This window comes from Oreochromis niloticus, linkage group LG3 (assembly GCF_001858045.2).
Source record: "Oreochromis niloticus isolate F11D_XX linkage group LG3, O_niloticus_UMD_NMBU, whole genome shotgun sequence".
Taxonomy (NCBI): Eukaryota; Metazoa; Chordata; class Actinopteri; order Cichliformes; family Cichlidae; genus Oreochromis; species Oreochromis niloticus.
In genome coordinates, this window is record NC_031967.2 from 8,941,849 (window position 1) to 8,964,870 (window position 23,022).

Here is a 23,022-nt window from a genome sequence, read left to right on the forward strand (position 1 = left end):
TTTGTCTCAAGGTAACATTTCTACATTTCTGTGTGACTTTTTAGATCCAGACAAATGTTGCCAGTATCTTTGTGACCACACACCAGTCAGTAGCACAAGTCTCCCAAAGAATGAAACTGGAGCTGAGGAGACAAAATTATGTGACACCAACAAACTACCTGGAGCTGGTGTCAGGATACAAGAAGTAAGCAGCTTTTTAACCTTGAATTCCTCCTTTGCTTGTCTTCACTTTTCCTGCCACATTGAAATGCTTCACTAGTGGTTTAGGCTCACTTGGATAGCAATGAAGATACGCTGCACTCTTGTAGGTTATGAGTTTGAGGGTATTTACAGTTGCAGTCTGCCTGACTCTTCTCTACTGCGCTTCCTTGGTGGTTAAATAGCTCTGCTTTCCCTAAATGTGCATCTCTGTTAAAATCAGCTTGCTGGGCTTCTGTTTGCAAATGTGTTTGTGCCGATCCAGACTACTGGCGGAGAAACGCGGTGAGTTGGGAGAGCAGGTGAGCAAGCTGCGTAACGGCCTTCTGAAAATCAGTGAAACGAGGGAGAAAGTGGAGGCCATGTCTATAGAGCTCGAGGAGGCCAAAAAGCAGGTTGCCGAGTTCCAGAAACAGTGTGATGAATATTTGTCCGTCATTGTGCAACAAAAGAAAGAAGCCGACAGCCAGCAGAAGGTATGTGCTACAGTACATGAACATAACTCACTGCAGAGATTGAAGTAATATTTGCATGGGTTATTTCCACGAGTCACCTAAAGATCCTTTTGAATTAAAACTGGTTTATGTTTGAAATGTTGTGTGGTAGATTGTTACTGAAAAACAGAATAATGAATAAAAACATGTTCACATTTGTGTGTTTGCATTCAGACGGTGAGTGATGAAAATGAGAAAATTGGGGCAGAAGAGTTGCAGTGTAAAGCCATGGCTGAGAATGCACAGAGAGACCTGGACGAGGCCCTGCCTGCCCTGGAAGAAGCCATGAAGGTATGTTTGTCCTGCTGACTGCTCTAATGGAATAAGAGGTATGCGCTTACTTGGTTCATTATATTGTCTGGTTGTGGCGTTTTGGTATTTGGTGAGTAATTTGCTATGAGTACCACTCGGCATGTGTTTTTTGTCTTATTTGTATTGGATTTTCACATGACTGAGCCTTCTAACAACCACACATTGATGTTTTTGCACATAGGCTCTGGAGTCTCTGAATAAGAAGGACATGACAGAGATCAAATCATACGGCCGTCCTCCTGCACTGGTGGAGACAGTGATGCATGCTGTTATGACCCTTCTGGAGAAAGAGCCAACCTGGGCAGAGGCCAAGAGACAGCTGGGTGAGAGACAGCAGCAGTGCAGAAATTAATTGAAGAGACAGTTTGGCAAAAGAACAGAAATAACAGGCAAAACAGTGAAGTGAAAATGAGTACAGCACAACCAGAGAATTACAGTCCACAGTTACAGTCAGCTTTTTTGAGGAAAAAGGGTGATTGTAGATGTTATATTAGTGGTTAAATGTACTCATTCTTTTTCATCTTTAATACAGCAACTGATTGTTAACAGACTGTCATACGTCTCTGGCAGGTGAGGCCAACTTCATCAAAACATTGGTTAATTTTGACAAAGATAATATATCAGACCGTGTTTTGAGGAAGATTGGCCAGTACTGCAAACAAGTGGACTTCCAGCCAGAGATAATCGGCAAAGTATCGCTAGCTGCCAAGTCACTCTGTATGTGGGTCAGAGCCATGGAGGTAAGAGGTCACTACACACAGTCACACACGTGCACTTGTAAACATGTTTGCAAATAACAATAGTAACCGTAGACCTGCTAGCATATAGTAAGTGGTAGTTGATTATAGTTAAACGTGGCGATATATAATGGATTTTAGATAAACAAAAGATACTGTCAGCCACAGTGCAGTTTAAGCACACTACAGCAAAAGAAGAAAGCACATGCCCAAGAAAGTAGAATATAAGAACAGTAACAAAAAAGTAGCTCCATTACATATGAAGAGAGTCTGGGGCAACACTAAATCCATGAATGTTTATACGGTTTTTCCAGGTGTATGGTCGTGTCTACAGGGTAGTAGAACCAAAGCGTGCCCAGCTGAATGCTGCCATGGCCCAGCTAGCAGAGAAGCAGGCCGCACTGGCCGAGGCTCAGAACAAACTACGAGCGGTATGAAGAACCAATACATCATGGAACCACCAGACAGATATAAGCGTTTGATTGATGAGAGCTCAGTTTGCAAAAGAGCATAATGGCGTTCCATTATTATAATCGTTCTGTATCTGCATGTTTGTGAGCAGTTGGGAGAAAAATTGGAGCAGCTGAAAAAGCAACACAGTGAAAAACTGGCCATGAAGGAGAGTTTGAGGAAGAAATCAGATGAGATGGAGGTGAAACTGGACCGCGCTGGCAAACTGGTGACTGGACTTGCTGGAGAGAGGGTCCGCTGGGAGGAGAGAGTTGTTGTACGCCCCACACACACACACACAGACACAGCAATGGAAAAAGTACTGTAACTTTAGAGTAACTTTATGTGCATTGAATTTAAAAAAGCAGCACCTCATCGTGTTCCCAGGTGAGCTGTATCACCTGTGTCTAAACTTAAAATACTACTTAAAATATGGCAAAGAACAATACATAACATAAAAACCCACATTCATGTTTATGTAATCCAAATCTGTGTGTTTTTCAGGGCCTTGAAGAAAATATGGGGTATCTGGTGGGAGACTGTTTGCTGGCAGCTTCTTTTCTCTCATACATGGGCCCCTTCCTTTCCAACTATAGAGAGGAGTTGCTTGAAATCTGGATGAAGGAGGTCAGAGAGCCAAAAACACACTGTTAAAACACCCAGTAAATTTTACTGTGCAGTAAACTTCTAGTGAACGTCTAAGAAAAAAATGCCCTCTTAAAATGTTTAACTGAACAACTGAATAACCCATGTATACTGTACTCTTTTATTTTCCTTGTTTTTTATTTCTTCTCTCTTTCTTTCTGTAACTGCTTACACTCTCTTCAGGTAAAGGGCTTAGGGATCCCATGTACACCAGGATTCAGTTTTGCAGTGTTTATGTCCAAACCCACAGTGGTGAGAGACTGGAACATCCAGGGCCTGCCCACTGATGCTTTTTCTACTGAGAACGGAATTATAGTCACCCGTGGGAACCGGTCAGTACATCATTCAGTATCTTATTATAAAGTTTATTATTATTAGGTTTGGGGAATTCTGGATTTAGATATGTTTTACATTTTACAAACCATGTGTGAAGGTGTAAATACAAATTCTTATATCTTCCTCTGCTCTTTTTGTCAAGATGGCCACTGATGGTGGACCCTCAAGGCCAAGCTTTGAAGTGGATTAAAAAGATGGAACTATCAAGGGTAAGAACTGGGTTCTTTCTATCCCACCAAGTGCTGGGTGGGAACATTACATCCTCAAATATAACTCAAAATGCATTACTAAACTTTGTTTGACTGCCCATAAAGGTTTAGTAGATACGTTTTCATTAACTCTAACTGTCCTCTCTCTTCTTTCCTTTTTATTGCTGTGCCTGGTAGCAATGCATTTCCCTTATTTGAGCTGACCTTTTACTTTTCTGAGTATATCACAACTCATCTCAAATTCACTGCACCAACATACTCATGATCCCCTCGAGTAATTACTGAACCTATGAAGACTGCCTGCCAGTACTTTTTACAAAGCAAATAAGATGAACTTCACTGACATTTAAAAATCTCCACTCAGATGAGTTTATAAAGAAATACATTTTTAATTATTATGAATGAGGAATTTTTGGAGATTATTTCTGAGGCTGTCGGTATGTTTTTGTGTTTGACAGGCTGTGTTGTTGTTGTTGTTGTCTCTTATCTGCCAAACTCGCAGGGTCTCAAAGTAATCGATTTTCAAATGCCAGACTACCTGCGGGTGCTGGAGAATGCCATCCAGTTTGGGAATCCTGTTTTGCTGCAGAATGTCCAGGAGGAATTGGACCCCTCTCTCAACCCAGTTCTCAACAAGTCCCTGACACGCATAGGTCTGATGCAAATGCATGCACACACACACATAGGCAAAGTCACACTTTAAAATAGCAGCTGGTGAAATAAATCTTTACCTGGTTGAGTGGTTTCAAATCCAGGCGGAGACTTTTCTGTGTGGAGTTGCATGTTCTCCCTGTGTCTGCCAGGGTACTTCCACCCATAGTCTAAAGACCGCATGGGGTTAAGTTCATTTATAATTCTAAATGAATGTGAGTGTGCCTCTAGGACAGGTGGAGGAAACTGGATAGATGGATGGATATGAGGTGCATGAATTCATTATGTTTATGTGTCTACATGTTTGCAGGCGGCAGGTTGCTGTTGAAGCTGGGTGATAAGGAGGTGGAGTACAGTCCTGAGTTCCGCTTCTATATCACCACCAAGCTTTCTAACCCCCACTACACCCCAGAGATTTCGGCAATGACCACTATAGTAAACTTTGCTGTTAAGGAGCAGGTGAGCATGCATGTCTGTGAAACAATATGTGTCCTCTGTATGTTCTGGCTACTTAATAACTCCATATAACTCCTAATTTTTGTCTACATGCAGTTTCAAGTATTAGATGCCGTCTTAATTTTCCTGTCACTTGGATTTTTGTGTATTTTGCATGCATACACACAGGGTTTAGAAGCCCAACTACTGGGAACTGTGGTGCACAAAGAGCGTCCAGAGCTGGAAGAGCAGAAGGACTCTTTGGTGATTAGCATTGCCTCTGGCAAGAAGAGCCTGCAGGACCTGGAGGATGAGATTCTCAGGTTTCAAACACTGACCTTTGTCCTTCTTCATCAATATTTTCCTCACATAATGGACAATGTTCAGTTTAGATCCAGTCTTTTATTACCACCAGCTGTACCAGTAATAGTAATTATAACATTTTTGTTAAAGTAGTCATACCTACTGTACCTCCATAAGAACCAGGGATTATATAAGGAACAGAAAAAGTGTCGACTTCCATTATTCTCTTATTAGTACTTAAGGCAATAAGTACTTTGAAGAAGAGCAACTGATTAAGACCCTACCCAGCATTAAACATCTATATACGTTATATATATTAATATCTTAAAGATCACAAGTTGTACATATCAGCTCGTGATGGTGATCACTCATGTTTTCAGCCATGCAGTTCTACAACAGCAACTCTGTGTTTAGTGAGTAGCTCTGCTGATAGCTCCTTTTTACACTGCTACAGCTGTTTATTTTAAACCTCGAAAGCAAATTCTTTCCAAGGAATGAGATGTTTTTCAACCCATGAATGAGAGCAGGTTTTTGTATTTGGGCTGGGGGGTTGTTTTATTTTTATTGTTGTATGTTTATGTCTATTCTACCAGACTGCTGAATGAGTCAACTGGCTCGCTGCTGGACGATGTGCAGCTGGTAAACACCCTGCAGTCATCCAAAGTGACAGCCACTGAAGTTTCAAAACAGCTGGAAAGCAGTGAACAGACCGAGCTCAAGATCGACTCTGCAAGAGAGGTCAGGTCTCAGGACAGTGGCAGAGGGGATTGTCCTCCTTTCCTTGGTCTTACAGTAAATGTAGCATTTCTTTATTATTGCATGCTGTTTGGAAATGATAATAAAAAGTCTTTAACATTTTTTGTGTTGACAGGCCTACCGTCCATGTGCTGAGCGAGCCTCTATTCTCTTCTTCATTCTAAGTGACATGGGCCGCATTGACCCCATGTACCAGTTCTCATTGGATGCCTACATTAACCTGTTTAACCTCAGCATAGAAAAGAGCAAGCGCAGCCAGAAGCTGGAGGAGAGGATCACCAACCTCAATGATTATCACACATACGCAGTGTACAAGTAAGCATTGTTTTGAAATCACGTCTGCTTCTATGTGTTACATGATGTATACGATGCATAAATAAACAGTTCCATAAAAGAGGTGATGTAGTGATATGCTGCACGCTGGGCATGTAATATGTATCTGAACTTGCTGTGGAAAGATAGATCTGTACGCCTGTGTGATTTTGGTACTCATTATGTGATCTGCATTAAACTATGAATCTCCATCAGTTGTAAGATTTTGATATAATTAATCAGAAACTTACACTTAATCATTTGCTACAGCTGCTGTGTCTGGGTGAGTCTTCCTAACGCGTGGTTTTGTGTTGGGCAGGTACACGTGTCGTGGTCTGTTTGAGGCTCACAAGCTGCTCTTCAGCTTCCAGATGTGCGCCAAAATTCTAGAGGTGGCCGGAAAACTCAACATGGATCAGTACAACTTCTTACTTCGAGGTGGAATTGTAAGAAAAACAGAACACACACATTGTTGATGGTAAAAACTTTCCTCGCCAATAGATTTGCTAATATCCCTCAAAAAGACCTGATACTGTAGGATGTATGAGTGTGTTTAGCATATGCTATATATCCTATATTGATGAGATAATTAGACTACTGACTGATGATTGACTGATTGATGCTTGTAGGTTCTTGATAAGAAGGGGCAGATGGATAACCCATTTACCAGTTGGTTGGCAGACTCCAGCTGGGACAACATCACACAGTTGGATAAGCTGCCCGGCTTCCGTGGCATCATGTCCTCCTTTGAACAATCCTCTCGAGACTGGATCGTTTGGTTCACCAGCTCTGAGCCAGAGAATGCTCCACTTCCAGGTCTGAATGTGCTATAGAGGGTACATTTTTTTGTTCTTATGGAGGAAAGTCTTCTCACTGTGAACAAACTCACTGAGTGTGCTCTCCTGAGAGGCTGGGTGAACTGATGTGCAAGAAAGTCAGCTTTTTCTTACTGCTGTGCAACCGTTTTAATTACTTGACTATTTGTTTCTCTTCTTGTCTTTATGCATCACTCCTAATAAATTGTATAATTACAGATTTACATGTTTCCCCCTTTAGGTGATTGGGAGAGTAACTGTAATGAGTTCCAGAAAATGCTGATAGTGCGTTCTCTGCGTCCCGACCGTGTCTCTTTTTGCATTACCTCCTTCATCATTAAACACCTCGGCTCTCGCTTTGTGGAACCACCTGTTCTCGACATGAAATCAGTGAGTGTCAGGTCTTTTTAAACTAATTCCTGATGTTTTTTCTAAGTATCACTATTAAAGGTTCGGATTCTTATTAATATAATTTTTCTAGTTGCTTTTTGAATTTTCGCTTGAAGTGTCAAAATCTTCAAAAATCCCATTGCAGAGTTACTGTTAGGTGTCAAGTGAGTTGCCTTTTTTTTAATCATCTCACTCTCTTCCTCCTTTTTTGATGAATGTGCCATCTTTGTCTGCTCCTTAGGTTGTGGAGGAATCAACCAGCTGTACTCCTCTGATCTTTGTTCTGTCTCCCGGGGTGGACCCTACAGGCGCTCTGCTGCAGCTAGCTGAGGCTTCTGGGATGAGCAACCACTTCCAGGCTCTGTCTCTGGGCCAGGGACAGGCTCCCATTGCCAAGAGCATGATAGAGGAGGGCATTAAGAACGGTGCTAGACCAGTTGCAGTTTGTTTGTTTGTTTTTTAATGATCACCGTGTCTGATTACTCAAATAGGAATCTACATGTAGAACTAAATCCTAACAGGTTATATCAACTTACTTTCTCTTTCAGGTCATTGGGTGTTCCTGGCCAACTGCCACCTCTCTCTGTCATGGATGCCTGAGCTGGACAAGCTGATTAAGCAGCTACAGCTGCAGAAGCCCCACCCTGACTTCAGGCTCTGGCTCAGCTCTTCACCACACCCTGATTTTCCCATTACCATCCTGCAGGCTGGCATCAAGATGACCACTGAACCACCGAAGGTACATGCTCACAGACACATTTTTGTGTCACTACAGTCATACATTATATACATTCTCGTGTGTGAGTGTTTTACTTGTCACTATATACACGCCACACGTAACTGAAACTATAAACTCTAAACTCTTAACACTTCCCGCTCTCATTCTCAGGGTGTTAAAGCCAACATGAAGCGTCTTTACCAGCTGGTGACAGAAGCTCAATTCAACAGCTGCAATAAACCCGTATTCTACAGGAAGCTCCTCTTCTCCCTCTGCTTCTTTCACAGCATCCTACTGGAAAGAAAGAAGTTTCTACAGATGGGCTGGAACATTGTTTATGGCTTTAATGATTCTGACTTTGAGGTGAGAGATTCATTTGATACAGGAAAACAAAACTGTGACAGCTATTAGAAAGGACAGAAAAACAAATCTTTAGTGCAGTATTAATGTTTGTGTTTACATCTGCTGATTGATGTAGTGGAGATTACATGGTTTTGTATGTAAAGGAAACGAATGATTGATTAGGATAAATGTATGTGCTGTCATTATTAAAGCCATTTAGAGTAGTTAATAATAAGTATGTAGGTAGTTGAGTTTATTTTCCTAACAACACAATGCTCTCCTGTGTCAGAGAACAATAACATAGTAAACAAAAGTACAACAAAATGCAAATGACACCACTATCGTATCAATTTAGTTCAGGTGTGTGAGACTGATTCATTAACATTTCTTTTCTTCTTTCTGCACCAGAGAGTTTTGCACTTGTCCTTTGTGTGTTGTGTCAGATTTCAAATCCAGTCTGTTGAGCTCTTTGTCTTAATACTTCCCAGGTGAGTGAGAAACTACTCAGTCTGTACCTGAATGATTATGAGGAGATTCCCTGGGATGCACTCAAGTACCTCATTGCTGGGGTCAACTATGGAGGTCACGTCACCGATGACTGGGACAGACGTCTTCTGACCACATACATCAATGACTACTTCTGTGACGCTGCCATAAACCAGCCATTCTTCAAGTAAGATATTGTTCCGTGTGCTACTGCAAGTGTACTAGTAACTGCTTTGAAACCAGTGCACTGTGCTAATAATTTAAATATGTTTCGGTAAACAAAAGCACTTTTGCAGAAGTACCGATGCCTAAACATTTCCCACGTTTGATGCAAACTGTTGCTTCAAACTGAGGCTTTCTGAAGCACCTTTTTGCTCACAGAGTGCTAGCACCACCAAGAGGACAGCAAGGTCATCACTTCTTAAGAAAAGCAGATACACTGAGTGCTGTCAAGATCTCTTACTCTGTTCATTTACTGGCTTCACAAATCTTGTGTTTCTAACATTTCAAACCAAAGACTCAGATTTCCCCTTAGATCAATGTCAAGTGAAAACTTTGAGGCTTAGAATATACACCTTCTAGTACTCCATTCACGCAGGAGTAGTTGTAGAGCGATTGTTTGCTAATGTGGTGAGGCAATGTGAAGCACAGGAAATTACTACCACTTCATGTTGCTGCTCCCAACAGAACACCCATTTTCAGTACCCTAACACTTAATCTTATCATATGTATTATGATGATGTTGTCTTTTTTTGCCCTATTATTATGCTGATGGGCATTTTATATATTATATATATAATTATTAACCCCTTTTTCTCTGTCAGGTTATCAACTTTAACCAACTATTACATCCCCCGTGACGGTTCCCAGGCTTTATATAAGGAATATATCGACAGGATGCCATCCACAGAGCATCCAGAACTATTTGGCCAGCACCCTAATGCTGACATTGCAAGCCAGATCGCTGAGACCAAGATACTGTTTGACACCCTGCTCTCCCTGCAACCCCAGGTTACCAGCAAGACTGCTGCCGGGGGTAGTAGAGAAGATAAGGTGAGGGTGAAACAAGGTGGGTGGAGGAGAGGACAGGGATGACTCTATGAGTGAAACTACAAAACGTAATAATGTGCATATTGAGTAGTTTTGTTTTGTTTTGTGTTTTTTAATCCCTAGGCTTAGTAGTTAATCAGTGTACTGGGCCGTGTAGCCTAAATGGCATCATCTCTCTTTAAAAGTATGTGTCGTAGAACGTGGGAAATGTAATGTTCTTTTTTCCAGTTAATGGTTAGTAATTGCTTGAAAAAAGGCTGTCTGCATGACTGCAGCCAGCCATATTTGACAGATTTCTTCCCAGCAAGGCTTAGACATCCATATAGTTACATAACACTGGCTAACAGTCATCAGTGTAATAAGATACAGATCTGGGAATCTGTGCTTTATGGCTTATGCTTCACCCTGATGTTAAGGAAAGGACTCGAAAGATTTGTATTCTGTAAAACTGAAACTGTGTGTTATTAGGACATTAAACTGTTTGTTTGGGTTTGTTTGTTTTTAATAAATTAAATGAAAAAACGGCGTTCTGTTAGTTATTAACAGAGTGCTGCTGTGGTGCAAGATCAAGATCAGAGCATTTATCACAACTTTAAATTGCTTCTAACACAGGTCCCACATGCTGGTCCCATTTAGGTGCTGCTTTTGAATGTTGATGGATCTGATTATATCTAATCACCTGTGCATGGATTTGCTTTCAGATATAGCTCTGCTTATTATTTCTATGTTGTTTAAAGTCAAGTTAAAGGCACATTATCTCTTAGGATCCCTCTTGGAGGTATTGGCAGTTTGTCTCTGTGCTTTAAATGCTGTAGTTTTGTAGTAGTGTGAGCAGTCTAACTGGTAAAATCTCATCATCACCACTTTCATATTGGTTTTCCTGGAGTGTGTGTCTGTGTTTATTTTACCATCAGGAATGAACCTGTTATATCTGCTTTATTTGTGTTTGTAGGTATTAGAGCTGTTGACAGATGTTCGTGGAAAGATCCCAAAATGCATTGAATACGAGGGCACGAGAACCCTCTTGCTGGACAACCCTTCACCCCTTAATGTGGTCTTGCTGCAAGAGATCCAGAGATACAACTCTCTGCTGAGCACCATTAAGTATGAACTCTTAATGTGTGTGTGTGTGTGTGTGTGTGTGTGTGTGTGTGTGTGTGTGTGTGTGTGTGTGTGTCTGTTTTATTGTACCTTGATGTGTAAATCTACGGTTTCAAATGAGATGAATGTAGGTGTCATATGCCATCAGGTAGAAAAACAAATCTGAGGCTAAAACTGTGCAGTTTCACAGCTGAATAATTGCACTTTATTTTCACTGAATAATTCAGACGCTGCTAACAAAAGTGCTTTCTCTCACGTGTTTGATTTTTTTGTTTTTGTAATTTTTTTTCACTCCTTCCACATTAGCCTCTGTACCAGTTTGAAGACAATAATAGAAATTAAAAAAGCAGAAATTCACGTTTATTTTTGGCTGGGCCAGCTATTCATATTTTTTTAAGTTATAAAACAATGCTATTTATTTCTATTTTTAACTTAATGTTGTGGCTCAGGAGCTAAAGCGTACTAATCCTGAATTCCCGATGTATGCATCAGAGTGAGTGAGTCTATGTGGAACATTTAAGCAGTGGGAAGTAGTAAAACACATAGAATGAAGTGCAATATAAATGTGGTTGAGTGCTTATTTAGAGTACAAAAGTGGTGTATATGTATCAGTCCATTTACCAGTGTTGTTAAAGACAAATCAATAACAGAAAGATGTGTGCTTGATAGAATAAGTTAAGTATAACATGGTGTGGTTTTGTCGCAGAGCGCTAATAATCCTAGATGTGTTTTAAGCAGTGCTGGGGCCGTTATTACTTGTCTTAAAAGTAACATAAAGTCTCATTACGTCATTATGGGACGTATGCGTTTAAACCTTAGATGACTGTTTCATGTACCAGCACAAATCCTAACGAGGAAACAGAGGCATGTTTATTTTAGTGTTTGCATATGAACACAAAGCAAAGTTGAAAACCAGCCAAAAATGCCTTAAAGTGATTCTACTGTAGACACACGTACAGATAGAAATGGATGCTACAATGCTGCAAGCCTGACTTCTTATCACTCCTTTTGTTACCTGTTAAAGTTCAGGCTCTGGCTGCTGAGTTGGGTTCAGAATGCTCTCAACTTTAACATCAGTCTAGGTTCTTGGCTAGCTTTGTGTTAGCATGCTGTCTGTGCAGCTTTCTCAGCTGAAGTTACGTTAGTATTACAGCACAGCTGTTTCTGTCCTAGACGCAGTTTGGAGTTCACCATCCTGCTCTTGTGCTTATGTGCAATAAGAAGAGTAATATCAAAGGGCTTAATGCTAGTTAGTGCTGAACACCTATCAATCAAATGTATTACACATTTTGTCACCGTTGCTGTAACTGTGTATGTTTGTGTTCTAGATCGTCTCTGGTGGAACTGGAGAAAGGGATCAAAGGCTTAGTAGTGATGTCACCCAGCTTGGAGGAGACCTTCAACTGTATCCATGATGCCCGTGTACCATCACTGTGGGAGAAGGTGCAAACACACTCATGCACACAGTTTATTACAGCTACCAGCGCAGGCTAGTTAGTGCCAGTTGGCTCCTTCTTGGGTCAGAGAGTCACCATAGAGCTGTGTCATTATGCAGATGTATTCTTCTGTATATGTCTCTGCTCGCTCAACAAGAACAGATCATCAAATGCACTTTTCTTCAACTGTGGGTCAGTTTTTTTTGGTTGTAGAAATGCAAAGACCTGCAATGAGATTAGACTTCTAGACTGCCCTGTCACCAACAATCACTCACACAAGCTTAAGTCAAACTTTTAAACAAGTTCATTTGAGGTTACAAAAAACATTAACCCAAATATGCTTCACTGTCTTAATGTGCATTCACTGGTTATCTTTTCTCAGCTGCATGAGGCTGCTTCTCACTTTTTAAAAATAAATAGATGCACTCACACGTCCTATGTGTGATGCACGCGTTCTAAATCATGAGAGATGTGAAAATGCATGTGGTACTTTCTGATTATCTTACTTCATAAAGTTGACAGACTCTGTCAAGCAGTCTGCTAAGATCAATAGTGTTGAGAAAGCTACTTATTGGAAAATTGGGCGCACAGAAAAATATACAAGCCAAAGAAGATTTTGCTGAATCAGAACTAAAGTAAAACTCTGAAAAGGAGTAACAGAATGCATGTTTAAAGGCACACAGTGAAGAGAAATGTAACTTTTTTTTCTTTTTTTTGGTTTGGCTGTGCTGTACTGTATAATCAAACACTGACCAAGCATTTCTGAATAAGGGTCGCAGATAATATTTCAATACTGACAGAGTGCTATGTTTATTTTTCCATTACATATTCTGATTTAATCTGCATTTTAAGCCTTCCTCTCCCTGAGATAGTTACCACAGATTCCTTTGCTGTGTTGCTGCTTGACAGAGGCCCTTCAGATGTCTGCTCTGGACTCATATCACATATTGATCCCTGTGATTGTGATCCGATCAGTACGGATCTAATCTGCTTTGAACCACTGAAACAGCTGCATGCCTGTCTCTGTGCTCACTCACTGGTCTGTTATTAAATGTGTATTTATCCGTCACCCTGCCTGGCTACGCAGACACACATTTATTGTTCTGGTCTGTCCACACACACACACACACACACACACACACACACACACACACACACACACACACACACACAGATGGGCTCAGTGTGGCTCTGGCTGTATTCCAGCTGTGATTCTGTCCAAATGCTCCATTCTGGCTTCATTATCACTGGACCTCTCCTTACAGTGGGGAGAGAACACAGGGTGCTGTCAGCCCAGGTCAAGGGGCTGGAAAGGCTTCTGACTACAAGGGAGTGTCGGTGTGTGTGTTTAGAGTGTGTTTGTGTGTGTCCACTGACAAGGGTCAGTAAGGGCAGTTCATGTTTATATTCAAGTGTCTGACTTAGTGCTCTTTAAGAGCTGTGGATGAAAAGCATGCATGTATGCATGTATGTGTTTTTGCTCATGGGTGTATTTGTGAGAGGCTGTTAGTCAGGTGGAGCATACCTCGGCCTTCAGCAGCCAAACAAAGCCAGTGTCTGTGAACTAATCGTAGTGTAATAAGCAAAGTAAACCTTCCAAGGCCTGCTCCACTTTCCTAAAAAGACCCTGAGCTCATTGTGCTCTAGCCAGGAGCTTAATACAGCTCAATATACCGTATGTGTCTGTGTGAGTGTGTGTATCTATTTCCTTTTATAGGAGTATTGGATAGCTATTAGAGTTGCTGCCTCCAGCTGAGCGCCTCTGTTCTGCTGATCACTTGTAAACCTGACGACTCTCCTTATATTTCTTCCAATACCTGGCTTTTTATTCATCTCTTCGTCTTTTCACTTCAGTTATGGCTTACTCTTTTTCCTCTTGCTCTCATTTTGTGCACTAGTTCAGTCATTGTCCAGCTCCATTCTTCATCGTCTGTATCTCATTCCTGTTTATATGTTGGAAGTATTACCTCCATTCTGCTCTCTTTCTTTCTCTTCACGCTTCATCTGATCCAGGCAGCGACTACAGCCCCTCAAAGAGTGTCCTGCTTATTTATCCCTCCGTCCCTCCATCTCTCTCTTCTCCGCCCCTCTTTGGCATAGCAGCCTGTCATTAGTTCTGAGCTCTCAGACTCATGGCTTTAATTTTGGCCTGCCTGCCTCTCTGTCTCCGGCCATTTTGTATCTGGTTTCCTCACAAGCCTTTGCCTGTATTTGTGTGCGTATGTGTGACGACCATATAATGAATGTGTGTGTGCGCGCGTAGAAGACATCTAAGTTAATCATTAAATTGTATATTGTCAATAAAGTCTTGGTGGCTTTCCATACATTAAGCTTACATTTTGAAAGCATTTAGCTCGTCTGTGAGTGTGAGGGCCAACAAGAAAGATGTATCTTATCAAAGTCGCTAAGATGGTATTGTACAGTGAAATTATTACATCCATCTTCAACTAGGCATCTGTTTGGTCTTTTTAATCTATGACAGCCCTTCTTGGCAGATATGGAAGCTTTAACGTCAGTGACAATGCTGAAAGGTTTAATAGCTAGTTCCTCTGAAATGGAGAATTACTAAGTCATGCTGATATTTATTGTGTTGGAAAGTTACTAGGCAAGAGCCATTTTCACAGCTATATCTTTACTGTTACAGCTAACACACGTGTTTTGATTATTTTCACTCTCTGAAATTATAGAGAACTGTGACGGTGTCTGTCACACTAACCCATTGTTGTAATTGTTGCTTTTGAATAAAAGGTTTTGAAATCAGTGAGTTGACTGACAGAAAAAGTGGTTCGTGAGCATTTATTCTTTTGATCTGAGGCATCAATTTATACGCGACACGCCTTTTTGTTTTCAGCTTTCATTATACGGATAGCTTTGTTTGTAAAGCTGTGTTTGGTATTTCACCTTGTGTTTGATGTTACTGTAGATAAGATGACTGATAAGCTACTGAACAAAGGGGATATGAGGGGATATGACTAATAGTGAAAGTAATCACTACAGGAACAGTTCATCTGTTCTGCTTTTCCTTATTTTCTGTCGTATATAAAATCGTGGATACTCACATTAAACAAAATCATAGTTTCAAATATTAAGGCCATGATGTCTTTAAAATGATTCCTTCAAAGATGTTGACTGGGTTTGATTGCACTTGAGGTTTGATTGCAAAAAAATGGATATAGCTCTTTTTATTGTTATTTTTGTAGTTTAGTTTATTTTTTATAGTTTAATCATGAATCAACAAATTGATTGGATTTGTTGATTGGTTACAGTATGATGAAATCAACGCCCCTGAGTTATACTAATTGTTAGAATCATCGAAGCACAGGTGGGGTTTGTGGCAGAAATCGTCCACTCCAGCTTGTTATTCAACCAAAGACCTGGACAGAGTTTACATTCATTTGAAAGCCTGACTTGTCCGCCCTAGCTGGAAAACTGAAAAAACAGTTGTTATCTATCGTCCAGCTTACTCAGAGTTTCTGTCTGAATTCTCAGACTTTTTATCTGATTTAGAGCTCAGCTCAGATAAAATAATTATTGTGGGTGACTAACTTTAACATCCATGTAGACTCTAACAGTGACAGCCTCTAATCTGTTATTAGACTCAAATGGCTTCTTTCAAAATCTAAAAGAAGCCACCCACCACTTTACTCACACTCTAGATCTTGTTCTGACATATGGCATAGAAACTGAACATTTAACAGTGTTTCCTGAAAACCCTCTTTTGTCTAATGATTTCCTAATAACTTTACAATAATCGACTACACAGCAGTGGCAAATGGATTTCATCACAGTAGATGTCTTTCTGAAAGCGCTGTAACTAAGTTTAAGGATATAATTCATCCATTGTTATTTTCCTCAATGCCTTGTGCCAACACAGTGCAGAGCAGCTGAACGCTACTCCCACAGATGTTGATCATTTTGTTAATATCTTTACTTCTTCACTCTGTACAACTCTGGATAATGTAGCTCCTCTAAGTACGTGACTCACTGGTATAACTCTCAGATGTCTAACTTAAAGCAGATAACTCATAAGCTGAAGAGGAAATTGTGTCTCTCTAATTTAGAAGATCATTATTTACCCTGGAAAGCCAGTTTGATGCTCTATTAAGAAAAGCCCTCCGTAAAGCTAAGAACATCTTACTATTCATCACTGATTGAAGAAAATAAGAACAACCCCAGGTTTCTCTTCAGCACTGTAGCCAGGCTGACAAGAAGTCAGAGCTCTGTTGAGCCAACAACTCCTTCAACATTAACTAGTAATGACTTCATGAATTTCTTCACAAATAAAATTTTAATTAATTAATTAATGCTTCAATCTTAAATATGATCAACCTATCTCTAATAATCGGCTATGTACCACAGACCTTCAAGGTGGCTGTAGTTAAACCTTTACTGAAAAAGCCATCCCTAGACCCAGCTGTCTTAGCTAATTACAGGCCAATCTCCAACCTTCCTTTCATATCAAAAATCCTTGAAAGAGTAGTTGTCAAACAGCTAACAGATCATCTGCAGAGGAATGGCTTATTTGAAGAGTTTCAGTCAGGTTTCAGAGCTCATCACAGCACAGAAACAGCTTTAGTGAAGGTTACAAATGATCTTCTTATGGCCTCTGACAGTGGACTCATCTCTGTGCTTGTCCTGCTAGACCTCAGTGCTGCGTTCGATACTGTTGATCATAATATCCTATTAGAGCGATTAGAACATGCTGTAGGTATTAAAGGTACTGCACTGCAGTGGTTTGCTAGGACCAATTCTGTTTACATTATACATGTTTCCCTTAGGCAGTATCATCAGAAGACATAGCATACATTTTCACTGCTATGCAGATGACACACAGCTCTATCTATCCATGAAACCAGATAACACAGATCAGTTAGTTAAACTGCAGGAATGTCTTAAAGACATAAAGACCTGGATGGCCGCTAACTTTCTGCTTCTAAATGCAGATAAAACTGAGGTTATTGTACTTGGCCCTGAAAATCTTAGAAACACGGTATCTAGCCAGATGCTTACTGTGGATGGCATTAGCTTGGCCTCTAGTAACACTGTGGTTTGGCTTTGAATCTCGGAGTTAGTTGCTGCAACTACTTGTAGTCGGTCGCCAAATGCAAAAAAATGAAAATAAGAATCAAACCAATCACCATGCAACCAAGAATTCCTACTTATGAGGAGGTTACCCTCCTGTTCCATAATAGAGCCGTTTCAGGCATACAGCTCTAGCTGTGAACACAGGAGGCCCACCCACCCGTGGCTTTGTGAGGGGCAGCCAGTCTAAAGGAGGGTTGGGGAGCTAAAACAGCTTGTTTCAGACAGAGGATGAACCGAGGGGCTGCACTAAGGACCAGTGTAAGAGAAACAGTGATTATTTTGAATTGTGAATCATGCAAAGTGGAGTTGGAAATGAGAACAGGTCATCCTTACTTACTTTTTATGTATTAGATAATAAAACCAATTATCACAATCACTTTTATGTTTTGGTCAGTTATTTTTAGATTCCAGCGAGTCTTTACGTATTATCAAATCAGTCAAAGCAAGTAAAAGTTTCCTGTTGAGATTTGAAGATGCCAGCATGCTAAGACATCCAATTCTCACTCACCAGTTCAGTTTTCGTGTGCTAATGAGACCTACAGGCCATCAGTGCTCAGTGTGACTGCACTGAACAGAACTTGTTCCTGTTTTGAGTAGCTGCCAACAGCTGGAAGCATGAAATGGTTGTAGATTTTCCATGTCTCACTCGTCTCTCACACCCTCCCTCTCCTCTAGGCATACCCCTCACTGAAACCCCTGGCAGCGTGGACCAGGGGATCTTTGCCAGCGAGTCGATCAGTTTGCACGCTGGGCACAGACGACCCAGCCCCCCCAACTTGTTCTGGCTGTCCGGTTTCACCTTTCCCAACGGTTTCCTCACTGCTGTTCTGCAGTCATCAGCTCGACAACGCAACGTGAGCATTCACACAACCACATGCGCACAGGAGACGGTTATGTAATCCCGCTCACTTTGTGATTGATGGCCATATATTTTTGAGTGTCTCAGCTTGTTTTAACAGAGGGTTTTGTGAGCTGAACCCAGTGAATCGTGATTCCAAAACCGAAGATTAAACAGCGAAGATTAAATTTCACAGCACATAAAATACACATAATATAGACACCCTACTTTGCTTACTGTGCAGTGTTTATTTGATGAAAACGACTCTATTGTGTGTCCCTGCAGATATCAGTAGACATGCTGTCCTGGGAGTTTATAGTGTCCACTGTAGATGACAACAAGCTCCTTTACCCACCAAAGGTGAGACACATTTTATTTCTTAAAATTGTATAGAAAATGACACAAATCTGCCACCATTAGCTTTCAGCTGTCATTACAGCTTTACATCATATCTTTCATCTTCACTCACACACTGGCTGTTTTTCCCAGAACAATCTATTTTCATTCAAAGCAGCAACTTTGCATCTCTATTTTCATCCCTCAAATACACTCATGTTTAGATGTTTGGGTTTTTTTATAGATCATGTAAAATGTTTTGATTTGTCATATTTTCTTACATTGTAATTATTTAATTCCTTTTCCATGCCAGAATTTCTATCCCTGATCTCTTTTCTCTCTTTTTGTGTTTTCAGTGCCAGTCTACACTTCTATCATCTCTTAACTTGATGTTTTCCCTCTTTTTTTTTTTTAGCTCTGACTCTTTTTCCTTCTGTCCAAATGATTTTTTCCTCTGGTTTCTCCCCCGCCTTCCCTTTCTGCTCTCCTCCTTCACACCCTCCTTTTTCCTGTCCTCTCTGTACCACTCTTGTGTTCCCATGTTCTCTCTCTCATGACCTACTGCTTCCCATTCACCTCCTTTCTGAGCCACCCTTGTTTTATTCGTATTCTTCTTTCTCTGCCTCTACTCTAGCTTCTTCGTACTCCCCGCCACCCAACCACCACCACCTTTTGCCATCCATCTTTCTTTCTGCAGCCCTCCCCTTCCCTCTTCTTTCCTCTCCTCATTTCATTATCTAATTCCTTGGCAGAGCTGTTAGTCATGTTTTCTTTAATGCAAGAAGTCACCTCCAAGCGAGTGTTTATATTACTCCCCCTTACCCTTACCTATTTATAATCCATTTTCTTTCCGTTTTTCTGCTCATGGCCTTCCATACCTGTCTCTTTGGCCCCTCCAGGACGGAGTCTTTGTCAGAGGTTTGTATTTAGAGGGAGCGGGTTGGGACAAGGACAACTCCTGTTTGGTGGAAGCTAAACCCATGCAGATGGTCTGTCCTATACCCACCATCCACTTCAAACCAGTGGAAAACCGCAAGAAGATGGCCAAGAGTGAGTGAAATTCCTTACTTCGTCTCACAAACTTTTTTTTATGTTCCACTTTATTTATTTTCATGTGGTTTTTTTGTCACCTGTGTTATTATGTTCATCTACAAATCACTTAGTTTGGGTTCTTGTTCTTGTTCTCTGTCTCGCTCTGTGGTTTCACTGACTCAGTTGTGTGTCTCTGTGTGAAGGTATGTACCTGTGTCCGTGTTACTACTACCCGGTGCGGGCCGGTGGGGCAGGCCGAGCGTCTTTTGTTGTCGGCGTTGAACTTAAATCTGGAGCTGTGACTCCAGAGCACTGGATCAAGAGAGGAACTGCTCTTCTCATGAGCCTGGACAACTGAAAGCTTTAACAATCACGCACACACTGACTGTAAAACTTTGTTTCTGTGCAATGTTCAGGGATTAATTCTGTAGTAGTTCTTATTTTATTTTTTTATTATCTGTTTTTGTGACTGAAATGATTTCAAATGTGAGTTCTACAGTAAAGTGAATTCTATATAAAGTAGGATTTTACACCTGGGCTCGACTCGTTCTTTGACTCTTTGAAGCAGGTCAGACACATTTCTGGAAGCTCTCCTTCTCTTATTTCTTTTTTTACCTTTTTCTTCTCTCTGCTCTTAACATGACTGACTGTGCACTCCTCTCCACAGACCTCCATCAGTCTTTCCATGCTGACCCCCTCTTACCCTGCTGAAACACACACATTAACACACCACCGTCTACATACACATGCACAGGAAATCTCCGACTGTGAAGTATCGGCGCTTACTGGAAACCTACTTCTTTGTAACATCTGGATCAAGTGACTGTTTGGTCACGTAAGCGTTTGACTGTGTGCTCACTGGATTCCTTGGTAACATGATGAGCTATTACATCTATTTTATGTGTGTTTAAAAAGTAGACAGGTCTGGTCTGTAAGTGCATGAGCAGAATAGCATGATTGGAAGGAATAGTGGCCGTTTGCAGCTGCATATCCAAAATTGGCAAAAAAACGTAACGAAAACCTTTTGACCCCTCAGCCTTAAAAGGCTAATGGGCTATTGTTACCCTGCCACAGTGATGGGTGGGGGGGGGGCATAGGCATCCAAATTTGTGAATGACCTTGACATCAAGATCAGAGGTCAACTTTTTTATCAAAGTCACTATTGAGCAAAATATGAGTTTACTTGTGAGGCACCAATGTGTTGTATTTAATGTTATCTGGATTTGCTTAATAGGCCTTGGGAGAGTTCTTTACCCTGGTGCACGGTTGCATGGAAAATAGTGTCATCGGCAAGACAAGATGATTTAGATGTAAGCATTTTTACAGTATGATGTCAGAGTGGCTATCCTCCACCTGAAGCTCAAAGTGACCCGATGACCCCATGTTTAAAAGGTCTTACTGTATAGTATGTTTATCACAATATAGAGGCTGTGGAATGACCTCAAAACACCAGACACCATGACGATGTGGCCCTGCTGAAGCAGTCTTGAATAAAGTAATGGTTCAGAGTTTGTTCTGAACATTGAGCAGGTCTGATAGTCCTTTGTCATTTCTGCTACAGGAGCTTTGAACAGTTATTAAGTGGAAGATTTGACCTCATTCCTCCACGTACCCTGCAAATTTATTTTAATGGTTAGTGCAGATTAGAATTGTTTGTGTTATTGGCTTAAGCAGGCTGCGTATATATGAATGTAGTACTAAATGCTTCACATATTTTCCACTGCATAGTTCCAGTGTTTATGAGGAGGTCATAATATATTCCTTCTCAGCTTTTTCACACTTAGTGCTCTAACAGTCATGAGAATATGAACCAATTGCGTTCGTTTTACAACCTTTAAACCAAAATGACGTTGATAGAAATTTGAAAGAAATTAAATTTGTCTTGTTTTTGCATGCAGGTATGCAAAAACATGTCCACAGTGAAAAAAATAAAAAGCAAGAAAACAATGCAGTTACTCAAGGTGAGGCAGAGGACATTTTTATGCTAATATGCATGTCTCCCGAGCTTGGAAAAAAAAGGGGGAGGGGAGGGGGGTCAGTGGATGAAGGAGAAATGAACCCATTCAAACAAATGAATTCTAATGAAGCTTCACAGACAAGACGTTTGGAGTCAGTCAGCACTGTGAGAGGGAGAGAGAGGGAGAAGCCCCGGACTTCCCCACTGGAAAAGGACTCGGCCCAAACTCCTGAAAGGGAGGGAGAGAAAAACAAGAGAAGGGACCCTGGAGAAAGTAAGCTGGGAGGAAGAATGATTCCAGTAATGAGAGAGGGGGAACCAGTGAGGGGGCGGGGGGAAGCTGAGTTCAAGGTTGTATTCAGAATTAAGGATTGTCCCCCTCAAAGACCAACACAGACTTCCTCGAGGTTTAAGAGCCTCTTTATCAGACCTAGGTCTGTATATGTGTGTGTGTGTGTGTGTGTGTGTGTGTACACTGGTGGTCTCTAGTTGGGTGGGAGATGGAGGGGTGAGCACATGGAATTCAAATTCAAATTGGCTTATTCTCCATCCTGATTGTAACAAATATCAGGCTTGGGAGGTGTTTTTTTGTTTTTGTTTTTTTGGATGAGAGCTTAAGCTGAAGTAAACTTGAATGTTGATGTGCTGTGGAGTCGTTTTAGAAACACTGTACAAGTGGTACTAATTAACCCTCCTCACTGATGCGATGTGTGCAGACAGGGATTCAGATCATATTGCTCATCTTCCTTGCGAGACCTGGTGACACTGCATCACCACAGTGGATTTTAGAGGCAATGTTCTCGGAAAGGGAGTATTAATTAAGAAGACAGCTTTTCCATCTGCCCATCCCCTTAAATTTAAAACACTTCGAAGAAATGTTGCGAGCATTTATTCGGCGCGGGTGAAAACAGGATCCAGGATCCAGAACCTTTTTTTGAACTCTTTAGACGACAAGGAAGGGAAGTGTTTAATCACACGTCTCGCTCTTGAACACAGACTGTTGCTTGTCTGCGTTTGGAGAAGCCCTGACAACAGCTCAAGAACTCCTGAGAGCCAACCCGATCTCAGCTGGCTTTATTTGGCTTCGCCTTGTGCTAATTTGATTTCCCGGCATGCTTGCGCGCAACTTTTCCGTTTCTTGGGAAGTGTAAGGCACCTGACAAGATTACAACTACGAGTGGCTCTTTGGGCCCCATTCGGTTCCAGCAACTCTTCCCCCAGCTGAGAGCTGGACTCTTGAACCAAATGCTTACGAGAAGAGAGGAGAGGAGGGGGGGCGGGAACTTGCGGCTCGGTTGTTCGCAATCGAATAGTAGTTAATAATGGAATTTGGGCAAGTTGTACAGTGTGTTTGCCAGTGACTATGGAGGCGGGGCAGTTAATGTCCAAGACTCTTCCACTGAAAATAAACCTGCATGAGGGAAGAGAGAGAAGGAGAGAGAAAGGGAGCGGAGGGAGAGGAGGGAGGGAGGAGGAAGGGAAAGAGCCTTTCAGCGGGGACAGAAGGGAAAGAGTCTCCGTTTCAATGGAATAAAAACTGCGCAATTTCTTTACGCACTCCCTGCTCGGATCACTCGCACCGTTGCTGTCCATGAGAC

General features: G+C 41.3%; 1 protein-coding gene across 1 annotated transcript in view; it reads left to right on the plus strand.

The window, feature by feature from the left end:
* dnah2 (dynein, axonemal, heavy chain 2) overlaps positions 1-20,024 on the plus strand; it is a 59,502-nt gene extending 39,478 nt beyond the window's left edge. Inside the window, 31 exon segments of the mRNA XM_013265664.3 lie at positions 45-184; positions 464-674; positions 867-983; positions 1,186-1,327; positions 1,575-1,744; positions 2,056-2,172; positions 2,304-2,468; positions 2,696-2,818; positions 3,020-3,168; positions 3,315-3,381; positions 3,884-4,034; positions 4,343-4,491; positions 4,657-4,790; positions 5,364-5,508; positions 5,642-5,841; positions 6,158-6,284; positions 6,468-6,654; positions 6,895-7,043; positions 7,285-7,468; positions 7,592-7,782; positions 7,933-8,124; positions 8,592-8,776; positions 9,414-9,642; positions 10,592-10,743; positions 12,069-12,183; positions 17,937-17,975; positions 17,977-18,018; positions 18,020-18,115; positions 18,385-18,459; positions 19,335-19,485; positions 19,671-20,024. Of these exon segments, the coding sequence (XP_013121118.2) occupies positions 45-184; positions 464-674; positions 867-983; positions 1,186-1,327; positions 1,575-1,744; positions 2,056-2,172; positions 2,304-2,468; positions 2,696-2,818; positions 3,020-3,168; positions 3,315-3,381; positions 3,884-4,034; positions 4,343-4,491; positions 4,657-4,790; positions 5,364-5,508; positions 5,642-5,841; positions 6,158-6,284; positions 6,468-6,654; positions 6,895-7,043; positions 7,285-7,468; positions 7,592-7,782; positions 7,933-8,124; positions 8,592-8,776; positions 9,414-9,642; positions 10,592-10,743; positions 12,069-12,183; positions 17,937-17,975; positions 17,977-18,018; positions 18,020-18,115; positions 18,385-18,459; positions 19,335-19,485; positions 19,671-19,825 (4,449 nt within the window). The 3' untranslated portion in view covers positions 19,826-20,024.
* Positions 20,025-23,022: the final 2,998 nt, after the last annotated feature.